Below are 24,346 nucleotides of genomic sequence, written 5' to 3'. Positions count from 1 at the left end.
TTGAAATACTTATTAATTATTATAATTGGCACTGTTTAATATGTTCACGATACAATAATATTGGCTATTAGCTATGCACAATTTAAAACTTCAGTTAGGGTTTGAAACTGAACTATGTCCCAAAATTTGCTGTTAATGATAGCTGTTATGTGCAATACAAGTATAACAGAAATGCAGTTGGCCGGCGTTACCGGCTCGTTGGAAAAAGATACTGTGGTAGGGCTGTTCGTTGAGAACTGTATCTTGTAGAACATTTGCGTTCGGAGTTGAAAATGGCAATTTAGTGAAATATGTAGTGATCGATCGGTAATAATTAATTGCTTGATACGTTTAAGCAAGTTTGTAAGGCAAATACACAACAGTTGTAAGTAAATTTAATCGGATACCAGGGCACCACACCCGAAAAGCGTGGAGATATTAGAGACATGGGCGTAGTTTCACGTACGAGCTGTCCCCTTCGGCTTTTTCGACAAGTGGCAGCCCTAATGGCCGTCGTTTTTTCGCCGACAAGCATTTAATGCGTAGTCACCGAAGAGAAGTGTTACTAACCGGGCCTGCCCTTTAAAATTAAATTTAAATTGAAGAAAAATTACCTAAACATCCAAATCTCCGGATATTTCATAAGGCAAGATGTAGCGTCGAAAGAAAATTCATCGAACGGCACTGCCATCATCGCAGGCAATCCCAAAGAAGCCATTTAGAATGCAGGCATCCAGGCAAAAACCAGAAAACGTGCCTGTGGCAGCTGCAGCTCGTGGCCTTGACGAACCCGGACAATAGAGACCCTGGGAACCTAACCCAAGTGGCTTATAGGGGTTGGACTGGACTCAGGTAGGCGAAGTCCCGAAAACCGAGGCTACATTCTTGCCACCGCTGCTAAATCGATCATCAGTCTTCGGCGGCATGGCTAAGTGGAAACTTCTCGTAAGAAACTCTTCCCGGAGGAGTGCCAAGTGTGGAATTTTTGTTATATTTTTTTAAAGTGCGTTTTTTTAAAGGTGAAATTAGCTACAGATAGGGAGACCTAACGCAACAGCAGCGAGATGTGCTCCATCGGGCAGTGATAACTTCTTGGCATCTCCAACCTTAAAAATCCGAATTCAATTCAATACATGTGACCAGATAAGCCCAGCTTCAAGCCCAGTACTCGCTCCATAGATTCATTAAACCTTAATGAACCCAAGAAACACTCAAAAAGTAAGAGATTCTTCGCCTGAGCTGCAATGCTTAGGGGTGGCGTCTTCGAGGCATCGAAGACGCGGCTATCTGAAAGAGCGAAAGTGGTGCGAGTGGTGCAACTTGTGCCACTGCCAGCGGAGTGGATGAGCCCCATATAAACTGAACCTTGCAGACCCACAAAGTCCCTGTGGCCCATAAATCCGGAGGGAGAAATACTCCCGCCCGAAAAGTAATGAAACGAAAACGCTTGAGATGGAAAAGTCTGGCCGGAACGAAAGAGACAAATGAACCCAGAGCGTCCGCTTGTCGCCACTTGCGTTTCGAGAAGACGCGTACGCATACCTCTATCGAACGCATGTGGCGCTACGCGGATGCGAGCGAGACAATGATACTGTAGACAAGGAGAGACGGCTCCCTCTCTCCATCACTCTCTGTCGCGCTGGCCAGGCGTTTGCATCGCAAGCGGTTGAGTGAGACGGCCATAGGGCGGACTGCAAGTCCCGAAAGAGAGCGGTAAAGCCATATAACCCCGATAAACAATAATCGACACATCGAAAGATGCGTATAACGCATGGGCATCCCTCGGAAAGCAAAGTGTTCAGACCGCACTCACGAATACCGCTCCGCTCTGAAAAGACCGGCCAAATCTGTAAGAAATGCTTGGCCAGGAGCCTAGAATCGCCATAATGCAGTAAACGACTGCAAAAGCAGCTATAACTCAAACCGAATCTGACAAAAGCAAGAGCTATGCGCTCTATTAAAGTCACAAAAAGTGTCATCGTAACGTTCACCACTCTTCACATTCCATCAAAGTCCATTTCTGGTTCGTGCTAGGCAGTATTGAAGAGATTATGTTTCATTTGAAATTGTTGGTTATCACTGCCCTAGGAACTCATCAATTTATGTGATTATAGTGACTGAAGTATTTGTTATGAGGGACTTGTAGAATTAGAAGCCATGCCGCCGCTTAACTAAGATCTAAAAGCCAAGAAGCTACACCCAGAAGAAACTGCCGCTGCATAGATTCTTAAAATGAGCAAAAAAGCTGAACTGAAATGGCTATCCACCGACTGAAGGCCATCGAAACTATCAGATTTTATCCGCGTTAGCACTGTTCAAAATCTCAAGCTAGGCCACTAAACGAACTATTCATCACAAAAACCGCACAAAGTATTCATTCATGAATCAGTCTAGCTTATTTTTCTATTGCTTTGCCATTTTAACAAGTACTCAGAAATCGCTCGAAAAGGGACATGTTTATTTTGCTTTGATTTTGTGCCTTAGTTTTGAACTAACCAAAATATTGCTTGCAGAAATTAATCAGTTTATTAACTGAAAAAGCCCTTAAATTAACTGCCAGGAGGTGAGTTTTTGTCTTCGATTCTTGGAAAACGTTGAGTAGGGGCCCAACTAAAGGAAATAGGCCAGACAAAGCCTGTAAAAAACCTATACAAATATAAAGTTCTAAAAGAAGCCAATGAGAAACTGTTATACAAGCTGGTCGAAAGTTATGCGAAGAAGAAAACGTATAAAAGTGAATAAATGTTTTCAAACGGATGATTAAAACATGCGATTGTAAACGAATGATGAAAAATAATATCAAAAAGCGAATTAAGTGCTGTTCAATCGTTTGTCCAGCACTTGATTTGCGAGTGGCTAAAACTATTCGCTTAAACTTATGGCAAAGCTTGTTAACATAAAAAAAAAATTAAAAAAAAAATAAAAATATCCTTACACCGGGCACCTACAATGCGTTTCCACCCGGGATTCAAGCAAAAGCTATTATTCTATTGGCCTTGATTATTAACATATTTCTATGCTGTGTGTTCTTTCAGATGAGTTTTGAACAGAGACGAAACTTGGAGCCTCGCGGAGCCAAAGTTTTCAATTGATTTTTGTTTTTAATTGCCTGTATTCGAGTCGATTTCCATTAATTTTCCATTTAATTAATATTCTTAAACATTAGCCGACTAATTCTTGAACCTAAATTTCCATTCAAAAGTCATCTTTTCTTCGTTGGTCCCTGCTTGAGCTTGAAACATTGTGCCAAGAATTTTTTCTGTTCAATTGAACCTTTTCTGTGCAAATGTCCTGCAGAGAGGAAACCCATTACAGACTTGTGCTCTCTCCTGAATGTGATATGCAAGCAGGTGTAACAAAGCCTATGAAATCCGGTCCTACCCCACATCAGGCCATAGCCAAGAAGCTCCGCCTAATACAAGAGAAGATTATACTAACCAGATTGCTATCTTTCAGATCCGACCAGATGTAGATCATATTCTGTGAACTAACCCCTTCTGTGTTCAGCACCTCGTCAAATGTTCTAAATTGTTTCTTTTATGTTGTGTTGTGTTATCTAAGTATCTTCGGTTGTATTTTACCCAGTCCCCTTGACTATCTATTAATTTTCCATGTTTTAACATATCTTCGTGTCCCATTCGAATCACCAACCATACTATTATTATCTAAGGTTCGTGTTTCGGAAAACGCTCTAAAAGGCGTAATTTTAAATCGTTTTCCGAAATGGGAATCAAGTATAAGCCATATTTTGAACTGCGTAAAACGAATAAATGGAACGGTATTGAAAGCCTACGCTTTCATTACGGTTCTAGAAGTATAACTAAAAAAGAATGAAAAAAAACACATTTACTAACAAATAAAAACTTGCCGATCAACGTTCTACGCAGTTCTTAAAAAGATGTTGAAATGAACACAGCCAAAGCAAGTAAAAATGTGTGGAAACGTTATACGAATCTTCACCAAGTGCCCAAACTATAAAAAGAAAATTGATATCGTTATACGCCTGAGCCGATTCGCAAAGAAACAAAATATGTTTATACTGCGGAGAGCGAATGTTATGTGGATTTCTTTGGGAATCGGCATGGGATTTTCAACGTGAAGCTTGCAAATTTTTGAACTACCAAATTAAAAGAGATTTAAATGAAGTAAACAATGGTCTTTATTATGGTTGGGAATTTGTGCTTTCGGTTAAATTTAAACAGATGTAGCAACAAACATTTATGGAAATCTAAATGTCTCAAAAAAATTACGAAATTAACCAGCAGGAATGGGCTGGAAAATGACATGGGCATTACTCCGCCCACCAATGAGGCTTGACAGAAGACAAGCGAGGGACCTCATTCTCCGATCAAATGGGCTAAATTAATATTAGCCAAAAGGACCCAAAGGGGTAGATGGAATTCCCCGTTTGTATTAATAAAGATTACAATTTAAGAAAAAATGACAAATTGAAAACCTACCAAGGAACCAACAGTGGAAACGAACATAACAGCAAGGATAAATTACAATTTTGAATAATAATTTAGATTAGCTAATAGCATTGGCAATAGCAATTTTATTGATTCTCAACACCACGCGACTATTGATTATGAAGTAGCAGGTGTATATTGGCATTTCACTTTTGGACAACCATTTTTAATGCTATTGAGAGAATACAGATTCTTTTTTACCAAATAAACAAAATATAAATTGCCAAAAATCTGATATTTACAGACGGCGTTTTATTAATATCTTGGCCAAACAGGATATCATCGCTAAAATGAAGACTGTGTTGTCGTGCCAATAAACATAGCTAACTATCCATATCACTATTTTTATTATAATCAAAAATAAAATTTTTAACAAATTTTCGCATTTTTGATAAGGGGTACCATCATTAAAATTTGCGAAAAATGGCAAAAAAATTGAATTTCCGTTTCCGAACACAGGTCGATAGGGAATTTTATTACGAATTCAACGAGGTATGGCATTTCACTTTTGGACAACTATTTTTAATGCAATGGAGAAAATACAGATTCTTTTTTACCAAAAATAAACAAAATATAAATTGCCAAAAATCTGATATTTACAAACGGGGTTTTCTCCATAACTTGGCCAAAAAAGATATCACCGCTAAAATGAAGACTGTTTTGTGCTGCCAATAAACATAGCTAACTATCCATATCACTATTTTTATTATAATCAAAAATAAAATTTTTAACAAATTTTCGCATTTTTGATAAGGGGTATTCCAGGAGGTGACCAACGATAAGTTGGTTTTCAGTAGACACCCGCTACTGATTATGATAGCCTGGTATCTAAAATCGAAAAATCCACAAATTTTCGACAAAAATGCGCATTTTGTTAACAAAATTTAGAGATTTTTCGGTATAAACTACCAGGCAAACAAGAATTCCAGGAGGTGACCAACGATAAGTTGGTTTTCAGTAGACACCCGCTACTGATTATCATCGCCTGGTATCTAAAATCGAAAAATTCAAAAATTTTGCCCAAAAATGCGCATTTTGTAAGCCAAATTGAGAGATTTTTCGGTTTAAACTACCAGGCGAACTGGAATTCCAGGAGGTGACCAACGATAAGTTGGTTTTCAGTAGACACCCGCTACTGATTATGATCGCCTGGTATCTAAAATCGAAAAATCCACAAATTTTCGACAAAAATGCGCATTTTGTTAACAAAATTTAGAGATTTTTCGGTATAAACTACCAGGCAAACAAGAATTCCAGGAGGTGACCAACGATAAGTTGGTTTTCAGTAGACACCCGCTACTGATTATCATCGCCTGGTATCTAAAATCGAAAAATTCAAAAATTTTGCCCAAAAATGCGCATTTTGTAAGCCAAATTGAGAGATTTTTCGGTTTAAACTACCAGGCGAACTGGAATTCCAGGAGGTGACCAACGATAAGTTGGTTTTCAGTAGACATCCGCTACTGATTATCATCGCCTGGTATCTAAAATCGAAAAATCCACAAATTTTCGACAAAAATGCGCATTTTGTTAACAAAATTTAGAGATTTTTCGGTTTAAACTACCAGGCGAACTGGAATTCCAGGAGGTGACCAACGATAAGTTGGTTTTCAGTAGACACCCGCTACTGATTATCATCGCCTGGTATCTAAAATCGAAAAATTCACAAATTTTCGACAAAAATGCGCATTTTGTTAACAAAATTTAGAGATTTTTCGGTTTAAACTACCAGGCGAACTGGAATTCCAGGAGGTGACCAACGATAAGTTGGTTTTCAGTAGACATCCGCTACTGATTATCATCGCCTGGTATCTAAAATCGAAAAATCCACAAATTTTCGACAAAAATGCGCATTTTGTTAACAAAATTTAGAGATTTTTCGGTTTAAACTACCAGGCGAACTGGAATTCCAGGAGGTGACCAACGATAAGTTGGTTTTCAGTAGACATCCGCTACTGATTATCATCGCCTGGTATCTAAAATCGAAAAATCCACAAATTTTCGACAAAAATGCGCATTTTGTTAACAAAATTTAGAGATTTTTCGGTTTAAACTACCAGGCGAACTGGAATTCCAGGAGGTGACCAACGATAAGTTGGTTTTCAGTAGACATCCGCTACTGATTATCATCGCCTGGTATCTAAAATCGAAAAATCCACAAATTTTCGACAAAAATGCGCATTTTGTTAACAAAATTTAGAGATTTTTCGGTTTAAACTACCAGGCGAACTGGAATTCCAGGAGGTGACCAACGATAAGTTGGTTTTCAGTAGACACCCGCTACTGATTATCATCGCCTGGTATCTAAAATCGAAAAATCCACAAATTTTCGACAAAAATGCGCATTTTGTTAACAAAATTTAGAGATTTTTCGGTATAAACTACCAGGCAAACAAGAATTCCAGGAGGTGACCAACGATAAGTTGGTTTTCAGTAGACACCCGCTACTGATTATCATCGCCTGGTACCTAAAATCGAAAAATCCACAAATTTTCGACAAAAATGCGCATTTTGTTAAGAAAATTGGGAGATTTTTCGGTTTAAACTACCAGGCGAACAAGAATTCCAGGAGGTGACCAACGATAAGTTGGTTTTCAGTAGACATCCGCTACTGATTATCATCGCCTGGTATCTAAAATCGAAAAATCCACAAATTTTCGACAAAAATGCGCATTTTGTTAACAAAATTTAGAGATTTTTCGGTTTAAACTACCAGGCAAACAAGAATTCCAGGAGGTGACCAACGATAAGTTGGTTTTCAGTAGACACCCGCTACTGATTATGATCGCCTGGTATCTAAAATCGAAAAATCCACAAATTTTCGACAAAAATGCGCATTTTGTTAACAAAATTTAGAGATTTTTCGGTTTAAATTACCAGGCGAACTGGAATTCCAGGAGGTGACCAACGATAAGTTGGTTTTCAGTAGACGCCCGCTACTGATTATCATCGCCTGGTATCTAAAATCAAAAAATCCAGAAATTTTTGACAAAAATGCGCATTTTGTTAACAAAATTTAGAGATTTTTCGGTTTAAACTACCAGGCGAACTGGAATTCCAGGAGGTGACCAACGATAAGTTGGTTTTCAGTAGACACCCGCTATCATTAAAATTTGCGAAAAATGGCAAAAAAAAAGAATTTCCGTTTCCGAACACAGGTCGATAGGGAATTTTATTACGAATTCAACGAGGTATGGCATTTCACTTTTGGACAACTATTTTTAATGCAATGGAGAAAATACAGATTCTTTTTTACCAAAAATAAACAAAATATAAATTGCCAAAAATCTGATATTTACAAACGGGGTTTTCTCCATAACTTGGCCAAAAAAGATATCACCGCTAAAATGAAGACTGTTTTGTGCTGCCAATAAACATAGCTAACTATCCCTATCACTATTTTTATTATAATCAAAAATAAAATTTTTAACAAATTTTCGCATTTTTGATAAGGGGTACCATCATTAAAATTTGCGAAAAATGGCAAAAAAATTGAATTTCCGTTTCCGAACACAGGTCGATAGGGAATTTTATTACGAATTCAACGAGGTATGGCATTTCACTTTTGGACAACTATTTTTAATGCTATTGAGAAAATACTAATTTATCGAGCTATGGTGCTCCACAGAAGTAAAAAGACTTTATGATTATGTTTCTATGCATTTATTTAAAAAATATTAATTTTTTCCCATTCTTGTGGATGCTCTACATCTCTTATTTCGTTGTTCATATGCCGCAAAGTATCTCTTAATAATGTTATAGAAAAATAAAATCTTATAAAATTGATGTTATATGTAAGAGTTATATTAACACTATAAATACACGTATTCGTTTAAATGCAAGACGACACAAAAAATATTCTTAACATAATTAAGTACGACAATAAAAAAATAAATGCCTTAATTTATTTAGAGTACAACTATAAATTATACACAAAAAGATGTAAAAAAAAATGGGAATGCGAGTGTCGTTGGACAACAGCACGCACAAGGAAGCTCAACGACCAAGTTTCAAACTGCTGGCGTCTCACACAGAGAAATAAATCGTATTTAGTTAGCTTAGGTAAAAAATGTAAGTAAAATTCGGTGTCGAAACAAAAAACACTAATGTGGTCTATGGAGGCGGACGACTGGTCAGGCTGTGGGTGTTTAAAAATGTGGAGTTAGTCAAGCGATCGATGTCCAATGGGGCGACGGGTGGCACTGTGCAGTTTGTAAGCGATGCAGCGGCTGGACTATACTGTAATCCCATTCGGTGGTACCGCTGCATCGCTGAGCTTTAGCACGATTCCTGGGCAAGTATATGTGTAGGTATGAATGGGCGTGTACAATATGCTTGTGTGCGTGTGCTGGGGACATTGGCATTGATGTGGGTGGTGATGGGTGGTGGTGGCATTAGTGGGTGGGTTATGTGTCACAGCGGGAACTTCTCATGTAGAACCATAGAAGGACTGTGTTTCCCCTCCGTTTCCGCATTCCGCCTGATCCTTGAGTCCGGGTCCATGCAATTTGCCTGATAGCTGGCAACACTTTATATCCTTACACCTACGTATTTGTAAGCATGCTATGTATATCCTTGGCGGATCCTTATTGGCGACGTGGCAGCATTGTAATGCTTGAGATTAACGGGTTCCATGTACGGCTAGAAAGTTGCACTAGAGATGGTCGATGGTCGAGGGTCGAATCATCATCATCTGCGCTGGTTCAGCATCTGCAGGTAGTACTCGCAGTTGGTGCAATATACCGCCGGTGCGATCACATGACGCTTGCGGCACAAATTGCACTCAACGGCTTTGGCAGAAGCCTTCACAATGGCATTGTTGTAGACGCGGGTGGGAATGGCGGTGATGCCGGCCGATGTGGTGCCGCCCGCTACACTTGCCCCCGGTGCTGCTCCAGGGTGTCCTGATCCTGCAGATCCGGTCTCGGGCAAGCCGTTCTTTTGCGGCGGCGGCGGTGGTGGGGGCAAGCAATCGGCTTCGCCCTTGGTTCCTGGCTCAAAGCTCACCTTTTTCTGCACGGGCTTGGCCATCAGCTGTTGCTGCTGCAGATGCTGCTGGGCATTGGGTAGCGGGTAGTAGGGTCCTGCTGCTGCAGGCTGGTATCCATGTGGCAGGGGCACCCGCTGGTAGGGCGAAGGCAGCGGCACTTGCTCTGAAGTCGCCACACTGCCATTGCTAAAGTAGCCCACGCTGAGCTGCTGCGGAGCCTGCTGCTGCTGCTGTTGCTGTTGCTGCTGAAGTTGCTGGTGTTTCTGCAAAGTCACAGAGTAGCTACCAAGCTGTGAATGATGCAAGGGACGCGGCATGGTAGTGTACTGTGCATCCAATTGCTGCAAGTGTTGCTGGCTGGCTATGCCGCTCATACTAGTGCGATGTAGCTGCTGCTGGCGGTACAACTCCTGGTGTTGATGCTGCTGTTGCTGCTGCTGCTGCTGTTGCTGCTGCTGTAGTTGCTGCTGTTGCTGCTGCTGCTGCTGCTGTTGCTGCTGCTGTTGCTGCTGCTGTTGCTGCTGCTGTTGCTGTTGCTGCATCCTCTGGACGTATCTCTGCATATCTGCTGTGGCTGCTGCTGGTCTGCTCAACATGGGCGATGGTTGTTGCAGCTGTTGCAGCTGCTGCAGCTGCTGTTGTCGCGGCTGCGCTTCCGTTTGTAATCGCATCATGTTCTGCTGCTGCTGCTGGATCATTTGAGCAGTGACTTTTTCGTTGGGATGCTGGGCAGTCCGCAGGACCCGCTCCAGTATGGGATTGGGTATAAAATCATCGTCCTCCTCGTTCCCAGCTGTGGCAACCAGGATCACCTGGTCGCAAAAGGAGACGCTCTTTTTCTTTACCCGCTTAGGTAGTGCGGCAGCTCCGTTCTGATTCAGTGTCTGCTGTACCATCGTGTTCAGCAGCTCCACTTCGCGAATCTCCTCTGCAATCTGTGATTGGGTCATTTCGTACTTGGGCTTGGGCAGCAATTGGTGGGCGGTGAGTGCGGCGGGCAGGGAGCTTCTCACCGGCGGCATAGCGTCCACCTCATCCACATCCATTTTTGCATTGCCGTTTGGCAGCCCGTTCATCTGGGTGCGCAGCTGCCCCATCTGCTGAGACTGTCCCGGCTGGGACAATAGCTCCTGCGAGGCGTAGGATCGAATGGACGTTTGCTCGAAGCGATGGGTCAAGTCCCTGACACTTGATGGCGACGAGGCCTCCAGCTTACGTTGCATGGCTCTCAAATCGTTGGCCTGTTTCGCCTGCAGCTCCTTCAGCCAGGTGGCATCGGTGGTGCCTGCTCCCGGGTGATTGGCCTGCTCCTTTCTCAGCTTGAGCAGGTGCTGGCGCTGCTGCAGCTGGGCCAAAATGCTGGTGGTGCCCTCGAGGGATTCAAGTTGCTGGCGCTGCTGCTTACTGGCCGCCTCCAGTGCCTGCAGCTGGCTCAGTTGCTGGTTGAGTGGCTCCAGATCCAGCTCCGGCGGTGGTGGTGGCGGGAAATCTTCGCTAGCCTGTCGCGAATGGCAGGAAGAGTGCGGTGGACTTGGGTACGGAGGCAGTTCCATTGGCGGCGGCAGTGGCAGCTCGTCCTGAGCGACCAGCATTTGCAAATCCTTTAGAGGACTCTGCTCCGAGTGAACCTGCGCGCAAGTGGTGATGATCGTCTGGCAGGAGTCCTCGCTAATCGAGGTGTTTGAACTCATGGCCGAGATGTTGGACAAGTTGGCCTCATGGTGAAATTGCTGTTGTTGTTGTTGCTGTGGGGTCAAAGTGGAGCTGGTTCGCATGGGCGGCGGTGGAGCCACTTTCGGTACCATGGTCAACTGCCTGCCGCTGCCGTGGAAGCTCTTGCGCATCAGCTTGCTCCTCTCCAGATTCGGATTTGGATTGCTGCCGGCTCCCGAATTTGAGCCCGACCCGGACCCCGAGTAGTCAAAGTGTCCCTCAGAGATGTAGCCGCTCATGCCGTGGCCGTGCTTGCCCAATCCCACGGCACTGTCGTCTACGGAGGTACCCAAGAGAGTGCCCGCCGTAGTAACGCCCTGTGCAGGATAATGTGGATGGTGGGTTATGCCGGCATTGGCCGTCGAGTCGTCCACCGCCTCCGTGAGGTCCGGCATGGAGCGATTCTTGCGACGAATGAGCCCGCCCATCAACAGCTTGCGTCTGATTTTGTGCTGCTTTTTGCCGCTCTTGTCCTTCTCCTTTTTCTCGTCTTTGTCCTCCTTATGCTTCTTCAGCGTGTCCTTGGCATTCACTAGAAGCGTTTCGGTGAGCGAGAACTCACGGGTAAGCTTGTTGCGATCCTCGCTGCGACTCCGCTTTTCCTTTTCTTTGTCCTTGCGCCCGAACAGCGAGCGACTCTCCCGCTCCGGTTTTCCCGGACTGGTGGCCAGTTGCTTCTCCTGCTCGTACTCGATAGCGTTGTCATCGCACGCGGACGCAGAGACCAAGGCCTTCAGAGGACTCTTGCGCTTCGGGAGCGTGGCATATATTTCGATGCTGGCTGGGATCTGCTGCTGGATCTGATGAATCTGCTGGATCTGCTGTATCTGCTGGAACTGCAGCTGCTGCTGCTCCTTCTCTAACGTGCGATCCTTGCTATTCTGGCGCACGTGCTTCACACTACTCGTGCTCCCTTCGCGCATGTGCTTCAGTTCGGGCATAGCCTCTGTTTCAGCCCCCTTCTCCACCAGAATCCGCCGGTGCAGACTACGGGCCCGCATCACGCAAGTATTGTGCTTCATCCGGGCAAAGGTCATCGTGTGCGGATTGCTGTACGGGGCATCCATAGCGGCCCGTGCCCGCCCAGCAGCCGCATTGCAGAGCACCAGGGCTGTTTCCAGATCATGCGACTCCTCCACCAGTCGGGACTTTTCGAGCAACTGGTCTGCCTCATGGCACAGCTTTTCGCAGTCCCCAGACAAGGCCAGCTGTCCGTTGCCATGTCCATGGGGCACTGCTCCTCCGTTTGAAACGACGCCCATGGCTGCTTCCGGTATCTTAGCCAGCTGTGGATTTAGCGCATGCTTCGGCGGATATGAGTCCGTGGAGCTTAGCGAAAAGGAGTCGTAGCCCGGGTCATATGGCAAACCATGTCGCGTGGGGCTCTGGGGCACTGCTGCCACTCCCCTCTTGGCCACCATGTACAGATAGGGATTATCCAGCGTCGTGGAACTGGCCGAACTAGCGCTGTTTCGATCGCCAGACCAATTGCCTGAGTCGCGACGACGTGGCTGATTCAGGTGCTCCGGCATTGTAAGTCCATCGCTGGGCGGAGAACTACCGTTGGAGGAGGCGTGGCCCGAGCTTGACTCCGCACTGTGACTGCGCTGAAGTTGGAGGTGCTGCCTCCTCGCCAGCTGGGCACTCAGCACTGCCTCAATGGGCTTTCGGCTCAGGAAGCCACCATCCTTATCCACGCTCTGTTGGCCAACACCGACTCCATTGCCGCCTCCAATCTTGTCCTGGATTACGCTCAAGTTCTGGTACTGGGCACTCAGCACGTGTTCAACCGTTTTGCGGCTGATGTAGGCATCCGTTTCATCCGTGCCCATTGCCAGATTGCTCGGAAAGATATTCTTTTGAATAACACTCAGGTTCTGGTAGTCGTTGGGTGGTGTCCTCAGCGGAGTCGGGGTGATGGCCCTCCTTGTGTTGCCCAAGCTGGGCTTCTCCGGACTGGGCGTAACTGCCCGGCGAACCACTGAGCCAGCACTCGATGGAGCACTCGCCGGCATGGCCACATCCACGTGACTGACACCTGCACCGTTGCCCACCGAAGGCTGCTGGGGAACGGCGTACAGCAGCAGGAGTGGTTGATATCTTCCCCGGCTGCATTTGTCCACCACGCCCTCCCAACTGGGCCCCACCTCCTTCACGTTCGCATCATCGAAGTAGACCCACACCTTAAGCTTCGTGTGGAAGAAGAAGGTGGTGTAGTGTTTGCCGTAGTAGGAAACGATGCCAACCAGCTCGTGCTGGGTCTGCTGGGCCCATCGTGGCTCGCTGACCTGGTGGAAAACGTCACCCAGGCGCAGGCTGGTGCCCACAGCCTTTAGGACGGCATGAACCTGATCCGCCGCCGGTCGCTCAGAGTCCCAAACGATGCCAATGGACACAACTTCTGGTCGGTTGAGCAGGGCCCGACAAATCCCAATCTTGGCGCCGCAGGTGTTCTGTTTTAGGATTCAAGAGAGTTACAATATGAGTTTCAACCGCCAGCATGGATAATTGTTAAGTTGACAACTCACCGGACAGTCGCGTATGTCGCCCATGTTGCCGGCGGCCCTTAAAAGCTGGCCAAAGCTCAGTTGCTGATGAGACTGCAGGGCCAGACTTTTCTGGGAGGTCAGAGCCGAGGCAGAGACGTAGTGCACCATCTGTGTGTGATTGGAGAACACAAGTCAATTAGTTAACAGCGGAATATGGTCAAGACGGAAGTGATACGCCCACTGCGATTCTCCAGGCACGCGCTGACGTCACCCCGAGATATATACGCATTAGCCATCGATTATATGGCCCCTTTTAAGGGACCAACTGGTCCGAGCAGCTTTTCGCAGACAATCTGCATGTGCACGGCAATGTCCCATAACCCGTTTACTCCGCCCAGATCGGTAACAGCCGCGCTAGTAACTGTTCTCGGACAGAGAGACAAGTCGCGGACATTCAAGACATTCATCACACTCAAGACACGGCAAGTGCAACATCGTATGTTGCAGGTGCTCGGAGCCAAACTGGTGGAACCCACGCCACGAGTTTGGCTCTGATTCGATCGGCGATTGTATCTGCGGTTCATGGCTTCAATCGGAGGAACAGACAAACAGGTTGGCTACACTTGCAGAAACGTTGTACAATGACGCATTAAAAAAGGCTAATTGACACTAAAAACTTTAAAGCGAACTCTATACTGTATATGATATACTCTATACTGCATTTAATCGCCGAGTAAAATTTCATTTGTTCATTTCTTTGTACGTACTGCTGTCACAGCTTTGATTAATGCCATCGTTAAGAACCCTATCCTATAAGATTCTCGTTAAATGGTTACATTGCGTACCTGGGTGAAGGGCAGCTGCTCCGAGTTGGCTCCGCACTTGCAGACGCTCTGCTCGATGACGCGCATGGCGAACCTTCGGTGGGCGATGCAGGCGGAGGATTCGCAAGAGTCGCCGTCATCCGGCGAAATGTGCGAGTGGACGCGGTGGAGAAGGAGCTCGAAGCATTCGGCGGCATCGCCCAAGCAGCCGAGTGGGAATCGGCGTCCAGCCAAAGGACCACTGGCCAAAGCCCGACGCAGTGGCTCCGGGCACAAGGCGGGCTCAGAACTGGTCTGCAGCTGCTGGAAGAGTTCCTGTTGCAAGAAGGGAACAAATTGGTTAGAAGACTTCAACTTAGAATAATGACTATAGCTAAGAATATTTCGAAAGACAATGCTGAGTGATTATGTAAGCTAGTTCATATAAAGTATTTCCTAAGTTACATTAGATTACTAAATAATAAACAAAATATGTGAATACACTTGTGTGCGTTTCATTTCTGGCTTTAGACTAATACAAGTCGATAATTTAAAGCTTCCCCCACGTGATATTACTCCCTAGACTTACGATAACCGCATTGATGCACCGATCCCTCTCCGAATTTCCCGCGCTGTTGATATGACCATTGCTATTGCCATTGCCAGTGCTATTATAGCCCATTACGGCCAATTCCACGCTGCTGGCCACTTTGGCCAAGGCACTGACCGACTTCTGCTTCGACTGCTGGCGGGTCAAAGTGGCCGACTTGTCGGCTCCGTCCAGGATCAATTTGCGGGGACTACTCCTTGGCAGGGTGCCTCCATTGTTGCTTATCAGGTGCCCCAACTGGGGATGGGGATGGTGGGCTTGAACGGGAACGGGAACGGGTACGGAAACAGGTGATGTTGGGGATGTGCACGGGGTGCTGGGTGCTCCTGATCCCAATGCTGCAGCTCCTCCAGTTGGGGCTGCTAGGCCCACCACATTCGTGGGTTCTTTCCTTTTGTAGCGGAACTTGATCATCTTGCTGTTATCCGGTAATCAGAGTCACAACATGGCACTGTGGAAATGGTTTTACAAAATTGCTTAGCTTTTACCTCTCCGCTCGCCTGTTTATGCAGTTCTCAAGTTTTTGGCCAGGCAGGGTGTTAAGTGTTTTTTACTCTAGTCAGCTCGAAACACACAAAAAGAAAAAAAAACTCAATAAAGGGGGAAGTCAGCCAGCGGAAGTGCGAACTAAAGTGCAAAGTCAGCCCCCAAAAAACGACAATTTGCAATCTGCAACCCCCAGCAATTAAGGAGGAAGTTAGTAGCGATTCGAGGCAATTAAAGGTACGAGACGAGCACTTCTTGGCATATCGCATGGGTCGATACTAGTACGATAACAGCTGCGACAGGTTTTCAACCATCATTTGGCACACCCTACCCTAAGCCTTAAACGCAACTCGACTGGACTTGACTTTCGCTTTTGGCCTGCTCTCGACCTCATTTGCGGCCAATCGAAAGTTTCGCCAGCAAAAAGCAAACCGGTCCATATTCCAAGCCGCCGAGACAAAGTTCTCCAGCCCCAAGAAAAGTCAGTCAGCGGTTTCTCAAAACTGCTAAGCTGCAAAGCTGAAAACAGCAAATTGCATGTGCAGTGCTAAGCGGTAAGCGCCGAGCGGTACAACGGCAGAACGGTCTAATGTTGCCGCCTGACAACCGCTGACGCCTCGAAAATAAAGTGCCACTCGATGGAACCCGAGACCTGGAGCCGCAGGTCCAAGTGAATGGAGCTACCAGGGCATCGGCGGGGCATTAGGGGTCCCAGAATGACGCCATATGCGACATATGGCTGAGATCTGTAAACGCCTTTTGCCTTTTCTGCTGTCAATTACAATTGTTTGGCCAAAGCAACGGCAACCCGACACACGAACAATGAGTAGGCCTAAAATTATTAAATGCAGGCTGATATGCACAGAGCACAATTCTCTTGCTAAAAATGATTAAAAAGCCATTATTGTTGCGGACACGTACGTATGTATGTTTATTTGCCAAGACCGTGCGTTTATCATCTTAAGCATGTCAAAAGGGCAAAAAAAAGTATATATGCTGGGCAATTTTCCCTTTTGAATAACAAACATAACATATTTTAATTTGAAAATCGATTTTTAAAGTGTCTTATTCGCATACTCGTATACACGATCCCCATAAATAAATACGCAAAGATCTGTTTTGCACACGAAATACTTGAATCGAAATTGGGAGTGGAGTCGGCACAATTAACACTTGTCAACTGTTTGAGTTTTGAGCGAGATCGTGAAAGGGACGAAATATTCGGGGGAAGAAGTTTGAGCTGTGAGTTCATCAGTTTGCACTTCGCATGAGCAACTGCTCAAGTTCAAGTAGAAAGAAAACAACGCCAAATATACAAAAAACAACACACAAATATTAACACAATTAAGTAGAGACCAGGTGAACTTACAATCAGCAGTGCATTCTTAGCTAAAATTCTCAAAAACCTATGTTATCTTTCCCGAAAAATGAAGAGCCAATGGCTGAAGCCCGCCTAAAGACCCATAAACGTGGCTTATGTATTTTTTAGTGCCACACGCAGTAACAACAACTGGGTGACAATTCTGGATTTTATGGCCAGCGTTCTGACCCGAAACTCCGAAAATGTTTAATAAGCGGAAAAGCCGACGTTGGCGAGCGGAAGTTCGGACTTCCAGTGGTAGTGCTGTACTAATACTTGTCGTTTTCCAGGTAAAGTGCAGCGAAATGGGCGTTCCCGCCCTGCTCAATTGTTGTTGTATAATTGGGCATTCATTGGACAAAACAGTTGCATGCTAATTAGTCCGGGGCACAAAATCAAACGTCACGCTCTTTAATTCCCGCTTTTGGGCCTTTTGAGGCACTGGACCACACTGTTGCCACACAAACGTGGAAGTTGGCGAATCATTTAGGCCATGTACGTAATTAGCCGGCAATTGGCCAACGATTTGCGCGAAGTGCGCAACTGCAGAGCACAAGGGGCTTATCTTGAAATGCGAGCAGCTCCCCGAATGGAACTACTAGGGGTCTTCAACAAAATGACAGTGGTTTGTAAAATGGCGCTAGCCGCATGGATTGTAATCATGTTACGTGTGAGAATTAAAATGATATTATACAGGTGATTAGGCCAACAAATTAAAATTAGAGTCTCTTGCTTTTGCCAAAAAAAAAAAACGTTATTTCAAAATTGCATCGCAATATCCAGATGCCTTGTCCTCCATTTTGTGGATCATGTCATGAAACACGAGTTTCGCTCAAGTCTCAAGTCTCGAGATTCGATGAGGCGACACTTGGCGGGGAAACCGAACTGGCAGTCCTTGAGATTGAGACAGACGCCAACCCAACCGACACTATTTATAGATCGGGGCTTTGGGCTTTGGGACTTTGGCTTTGCACACCTCTAAACGTACATAGATCGCAGATACACACCAGAGTTAGAGATACAGATACAGATACAGATACTGAGAGCTTTGGGCAGCTGTTGTCGAATGCAAAACGAGTTGGCAACACAAGCTGGCCTGCAGCTAAATGTTTTCATTTATTGTTATTACTTCTTATTATTGTTGCTCGCTTCTGTTGTTTTTGTTGGTGCTTTATGATTATTTATCTTTTTGCAAGCCTGATGATTTATGGGCTTTAATTGTTAAGCCACAAGCGGGGGCCAAAACGCTGGCTGTAGCTGAATGTTTCTGCTTCCGCAATTACAGCGGCAACAAAGAGCCAGAACTGACCTTTTTTCTCAGCCAGATTGAGACAAAGAGTGAGTCTACCTGGGCTATCTGGCCAAATGTGGGAACACCACACGTGCAACAGCCCACCACCAGCAATCTGCAACTAGCAACTGGCAACCTGCCGCCAGCAGCTTGCACTCCATGCTACAGATGTCTCAGGCCGAGAATCCAGCAGCGAAAAAGCGATGACTGGCAGATCTATGAGCCATAGAACATGCTGAGATACATGGCAAAAACTATTCTAATGCTTTGTCGTCGGCTGCAGAGTTTTCAGTATATCGTAATGCTTTACTTTGAAAAATACAAGCAGAATTTTTAGAAAACTCTACGTTTTCATATTCAAATCCTAGATATATGATATACATATTGATTCCTGTGCGACGCAAGGTGAAGGGGAGTGTTGCAACGGCAACCTGTAGCAGTGATTTCCGCACGTGAGGCGACTTCCAAGTAGTTGGCTAATGACTGTATTCAAGTGGCCCCATGTTTACATATGCTAGGCAGGCGTTGGAGGCCCAAGAATTACCCATAAATACACAAATCTGCCGCTTAATATTCGACTGGGACAGAGGAGTCCAAGAAGAAGGAGAATAAGTCGCGGCATTCTGATAGCCATGATAATGATATTGATGGCTGGGCTAGTGACATATGGCTTGGGCCAAAAGAAGAAGGAACCCAACATCGGGTTGACGGCCTGCATTTCAATTGCGGGAGTGGAGTGCAGGGGAGAGTCCATGCAAATTGAAACTTTAAACTAAAACACTCCCCTTTTGGATATAAGAAAAAATCGCACTTGAAGATCGCGTGTTTCCCTGGACTTTCCCTAGGGAAACCAGGGGTCTTGAGAAAGAGATATATGTGTGTACATACGTAAGAGTATATAAAAAGAGCCTGCGTGCGGCGCACAGATTAATCTTTAATAAGCAGCATAAATGCATTAGGCGAGTGCCCACTGTACCTGTTCGTAGCAGGTTTCCACGAAGGCTGCGGGCTGCCAGGCATTTACATACCAAAAGATCTTCACAAAAGGTGAGGAAAAAACAAGTTGGCAGTTGGCGGTTGGCGGTCTTAGCCATTTGGACCGCTATGATTTTTGACGCGGACCGGACCCACATGCTCGCCGAATATCAAAGAATCAATAACCAACGGAAAAGAAACAGGTAATTCCATTTGAATTGAGCTGCGATCCCAAACTCCATTGTTTCATTTCTAATAATCAAAACTGGCCAAAAACTTGAGTTCTGTTTGAGCTTTGTTTAAGTTTTCAACTTACGCAAGCATATTCTGTTTTGTAGTTATAAAAGTAATCCAGTGATTTATCTCGATCTGAGCACAACTCTGGATCTCTAGCCAGTGGTATTGGTTGTTTGTTGAGTAAACTTTTGCAGGCACCAGGCACAAAAAAAAAATCTGTTTTATTTGAACTCGTTAGGAATCAGCGTTATTTTTTGCCGCGCGCGCAATTCTTCACTTTGATTTCCACTGAGATTCGATTCTGGATGGGGTTTGTGGATGGAGCAAAAGCGACCGACTGCCGATGAAAACACGTCCGCCGACTGGGAAATATGTATCGCAACTGAAACTCGTTTGGCCGCTTGGCTTTTGGCCATCCGACAAGAGAGAGAGAGAGAGAGAAAGGTGCTCAGCAATGCTGGCTCTCCGGAGAAACTGGTTTTCCAGGGGAACAAGAACTTCAGTTATATCAACAGCGAACTCACCTGAGCAAACCCTAACCAAAAACCCGAACCCATACCCAAACCGAATCCGAATCCGAACTCGAAAACGGGGGAGTTTGTCTTGTAGTAGGCCAAACAGGTAAATGTCTTGCCCGAGCAGGTAAACAGCGACTCTCTCTCTCTCTCACTCTTCTCTCGAGATTCTCAGCTCTACGATTCGATTCTCAGATTTCTACAGACGAAGCACCCTGTATGCCTGCACGGATATACCTTTGTCAAAATGACAAATGCAGCCAGAGCGGTATATAGAAAAGTCCGCATCATCTTGCAGCTTAAATAATAGACCAGAACCCCAAGAATACGGTAGGCATAGGTCTAAGACCACGCTTGGAGTCTGTGGCCATGGTTGTCTGTGGTGCGCAGATTGCAGATCTTGAGATTCATGAGTCATCCTGTAAAAGCGGGAACGCCAGAGAAACGCGTGCGCATGTGCAAACGCTACGAAACGAAAAAACCCGAGCGATTCCATGGAAAGCCCTAATATATTCGATTGTCCATAAGCCTTGTAGCCCAAATTTGTTGTATTTGCTGTAGCTGAGTGGAGCGGTAAAAGTAAGATAGGAGATGCTGCGGCTCCGATGCCGCAAACGAGGAGTAAACAAAAGGCCTCTTTCTTCTCTGGGTTCAAAAGTTTAGGACCAGCCACCCGCCAACGAGTCCATGACTCAAAAAGAAGCGAGAGTTGGGGCATCGAAACTGGAGTCAAGCAGTGACTCATGGCCAGACTACGAAGGTGTAACGTCAGTTGATTGATTGGGTCAGAGTAAACTGCACACAAGACCAAGATGCAGATGTGCATTGGACACACTTGCATAACAAATGCAAGGCAACAAACGTCACTCAACTATGTATGTAAAATACCCAGCAAGTTCCATTTATATTTGAGAGTTAGGGCAAAGTTAGATAAAATATAGTGATAGATATTGGATGATCACCAACTGAAATGTCGTTAGCCTTTATAATTTTGTTTAGCCAAGACACAGAACTGATCAATCAACTTTACCCAAAACGTTTTGACCAATTTGGCGAGTATAGTAACTAGATAGCCCGAAAACAAAACACTGGGCCATTTTGATGGATTGACACGCTGAGGTTTCTTTCTCTAATATGTCAAAGGCGATCTTGGCTAAAATATCAAACAAAAACTGAGAAAACTATTCAATAATTGATGGATTCTCTGTCGCCGACTGACTGCATTTCTTTGCCAAGGCGGTAAACAAAAAGTTGTCGTATTTTTGTACGAATAAAAAACCTTCGTATCGCACGTCGATCGAATAAATTGAAGACATATAAAAAAAGCACAACGAAAATCAGAAGAAACGAAATAAAGCTTAACAAAATTAAAGGTAAAGATCGGCAACGTACATACATGGGTTTTTTGATCGTTGCTGAAGAGTGAATCACACTGATTGAGATATGGCGATGATGGAAATGGATTTGTCTCTGCATCTCCGATTAGCACCTTCTGCACTCGTGCCCATCTTACATATGTATGTATGTACATACTACCAGCACTACTATATAGTACATAATACACACCTCCAACTCTGGCTTTGTTCATGGTAATTTGGATTTCCTTTTTATGGTGGCTCTGAACAAACAATGAAACTAAAAAATAAACCCCCAAAAAAAAGACTGTTTGTTTGCACTTGCTTTAGATGCCATCCAGATTATGGAGTACCCGAAAAATCCAAATCTGGAGTACGCATATACCATACATATGTACTTGGAGGGCAAACAGAGCTTGACGATAAGTGGAAGCCCATGCAACTGGCACACGATCATCAAGTGTCTGCGGCATGGACTTTGGTTGGACCTGGATGGATCGTTTTCCTGCTAAAGAGGACATTGTCTTCTTGGTTGCCTCTCACTCTAATGACTTTGTCCTTTGGTTGTGTGGATTTCTGGAAATGCAGAATGAGAAGTCTGGGCCCTTCCTAATGAGAATTGTGCATTGAAGCATGGCAGCGCCGAGAAAACTGTCGAGACGATTTTTCATCAAGAAGAAGTTCTTAGCCCTCTTATGTGAAACAATCAGCGTGGGGAACGGTCAAAATGCGATCGCAATCGTGGGAGTTTCCCAGCTCGAAAAGGCCAACGTCTTCAGTGCGACGATTTTCATAATTAAATAGTCTTCTTCCCGCGGGAAAGGTGGAGTAAAAATTAATTTAGCCGGGCCGCGTATAAATAATGCAAAATGCAAACGCAAAGGCAAAAGGGGCAACCCTTCTCGTTTCTCATTTCTCGTTTAATATGTGGCAGCAAACAAGTGGGCAAGTGGCAGCCATGGTTTCCAGGGCAAAGTCGGGAGGTTTGGGGGCACACTGCACGACGGCATGGAGGTGCAGAACAGTCAAAACAAAACAGTCAAACAAAAACAAACCGAAGAAGAGGCACCAACACTTTCCACTTCGTCGTCATCAATGTTTAAGGAGCGAAAAAACGAAGGGGAAAACGCTGCGGAGAGCGGGCCCACAGTGAGCACAGTGTGCACCCTGTTTTTCTTCTTTTTTTTTTTTGTGGCCAGAGCGTCTTGGCCCGAAAAGTACAGTCGCGTACAGTCGTTAGCCTTTTGTTTGTTGGCGGGCCGAGTTTTTCCCGAACGTCACGAGTTTGTCGCTTGCCCAGGGGTTAGCACGATGGAAGATGCTACTCCGGGTTTTCGTTTGGGCCTATATTTGAGTTTGGGTCCTATTCTGCTTTTCTGCCACTCTGCTCTTCTGGCTAATGATCAGAGAGATAATAATAATGATCATCATCATCCGCTGGTCTGGTTTCTATATGTATGTATATTGCACGAGCCGCCTGAGAGGGTGACTGTTTCATGGTTTTCCTCATGGCTCTCGAGTCCCCATGTTTTTTTTTCGGTTCGGCCTATCATGACCTTTTTTTGTTTTTCGATGACTTGTTGGTTTTCCCGTTCTGGAGTAATTATGCACTTTTTTTTTAATATCAAAAGTCAGTCGATATAGTGCTGCGTTTTGGTTTATCTCAAATGAAATGTGAACTGCAGTTGTGCAAATAAGAGGTTCTTATAACATTATAATTACGTATCTTGTAGCTGTTTTCGGAAGGGAAAGCTATTTTTATTATATCAAGTTCAAACGAATCTAGTGGCATTTGCATAATTGCACTTGACTCGAGTTTAATTCGAGGTTTTACGAGGTGAGAACAGGACAAACGAGGCGTTGAGTGCCGGTCACGCTAGAGGGTCCGGCAAAGGTCCTGACAGGCGTGACCAGTGGCCCAGGACTACAGGATCCCAGGACTTATCCGGGAACAGGATCTAAACAGCCCCGGACACGCAAGGTTGTGTGGAGGGGGTGTGAACCTGGCCGCCAGGTAGAGTCATTGAATGTTGCATTTTCGGGACTGCCATGCCGACTTAAGGATTTAATTTTTTCCCCGGTTTTCCCCATTCCCTGGGAAAGTAAGACTGGAAAACATTGAGCCTGGGGAAAATCACAAAACAAAACGCACTTGAGCAGCTGAACAGATTTTCACCCTGCGTGTGAATAAATGATGATTTTCCAAGGCAGACAAGGCTGCATGTTGGCAATTAAGGTGCAGCCGAACAGTCGGAAATCGGAGGTGGAAAATCTGGAAAAGCCAGACAGGCAACTGGGAAAATTGACCTGACCCTGACGCTTAATTGCTTTATTTGGGTGCGAGCGAAAATTACAGACGAGAATTTCTCTAATGTGCAAGTTGGCATGAATTAGTTGCGCCATCCACCAGGTATAACTATTGCGAGGCCCAAAAGTATGCTTCACTTATTTTGACCGTCAACTTCGAATGGCGATACCAAATTATTTTAGCCAGAATACATTATTAAAATCTACAATACGTTGTAAAACAAATCAAAGATATGTCTTAGACTATCTTTCAATTATTTGTTAGAATGTTTATGGTGCGTTTCTTAATCCCTCATTAATAATAACTTTTAAACTGTTCTCAGCAATGTCTTACGATCTTCGAATGGTTTGTGTCTTGAATATGAATTCGAACTCACCTTTAGAGCGCAAAAGATACAGTCTTGGCCACCGCATACGTGCTGATTTAGGCCGCGAAACGATCGTCGAAAGGCGTCCAAGTGCCACAAGACCTGCAAAAGAGAACGGGCGAGCATTATTAACTTGGCCAACAGAGAAGAGAGCACAGATTGGGGACAGGGAAGGGGCTATCTCCACAAAATCTCTGTGTGTATAACAAAAGAGAGGCCCAAACCGGTTAAGGCGACGCCATCTTCCCGCCGAGATCTGCTGTGTGCGTGTGTTGTTGTGTGTGCTTGCTTAGACAAAGGCTCTAAAACTCAAGAGAACTGAATTGCCTGCCCAAAAGTCGCGCCACAAAATGCTGGCCAAAAACCAGTTTCGTACTCGGCCACAGCCACAGCCACAAA

At 44.9% G+C, this 24,346-nt stretch overlaps 1 protein-coding gene across 3 annotated transcripts in view; it reads right to left on the bottom strand.

The window, feature by feature from the left end:
• Positions 1–8,095: 8,095 nt before the first annotated feature.
• Positions 8,096–24,346, bottom strand: part of LOC117148708 — a 45,170-nt gene continuing 28,919 nt past the window's right edge. For 2 of the 3 annotated variants that reach the window (XM_033316255.1, XM_033316256.1), the window contains 4 exons: positions 23,957–24,049; positions 14,486–14,779; positions 13,680–13,808; positions 8,096–13,604 (listed from right to left, as the gene is read on the bottom strand). In XM_033316255.1, coding sequence (XP_033172146.1) covers positions 9,138–13,604; positions 13,680–13,808; positions 14,486–14,779; positions 23,957–24,049 — 4,983 coding nt within the window. In that variant the 3' untranslated portion in view covers positions 8,096–9,137. Of the gene's footprint in view, positions 13,605–13,679; positions 13,809–14,485; positions 14,780–15,032; positions 15,505–19,481; positions 19,789–23,956; positions 24,050–24,346 lie in introns of those variants that run through there. The other variant, XM_033316254.1, reaches the window with a different exon arrangement.

This window comes from Drosophila mauritiana, chromosome X (genome assembly GCF_004382145.1).
Source record: "Drosophila mauritiana strain mau12 chromosome X, ASM438214v1, whole genome shotgun sequence".
NCBI lineage: Eukaryota > Metazoa > Arthropoda > Insecta > Diptera > Drosophilidae > Drosophila > Drosophila mauritiana.
Note: the sequence above shows the minus strand (reverse complement) of the source record. Positions and strands in the feature narration are given on the sequence as shown.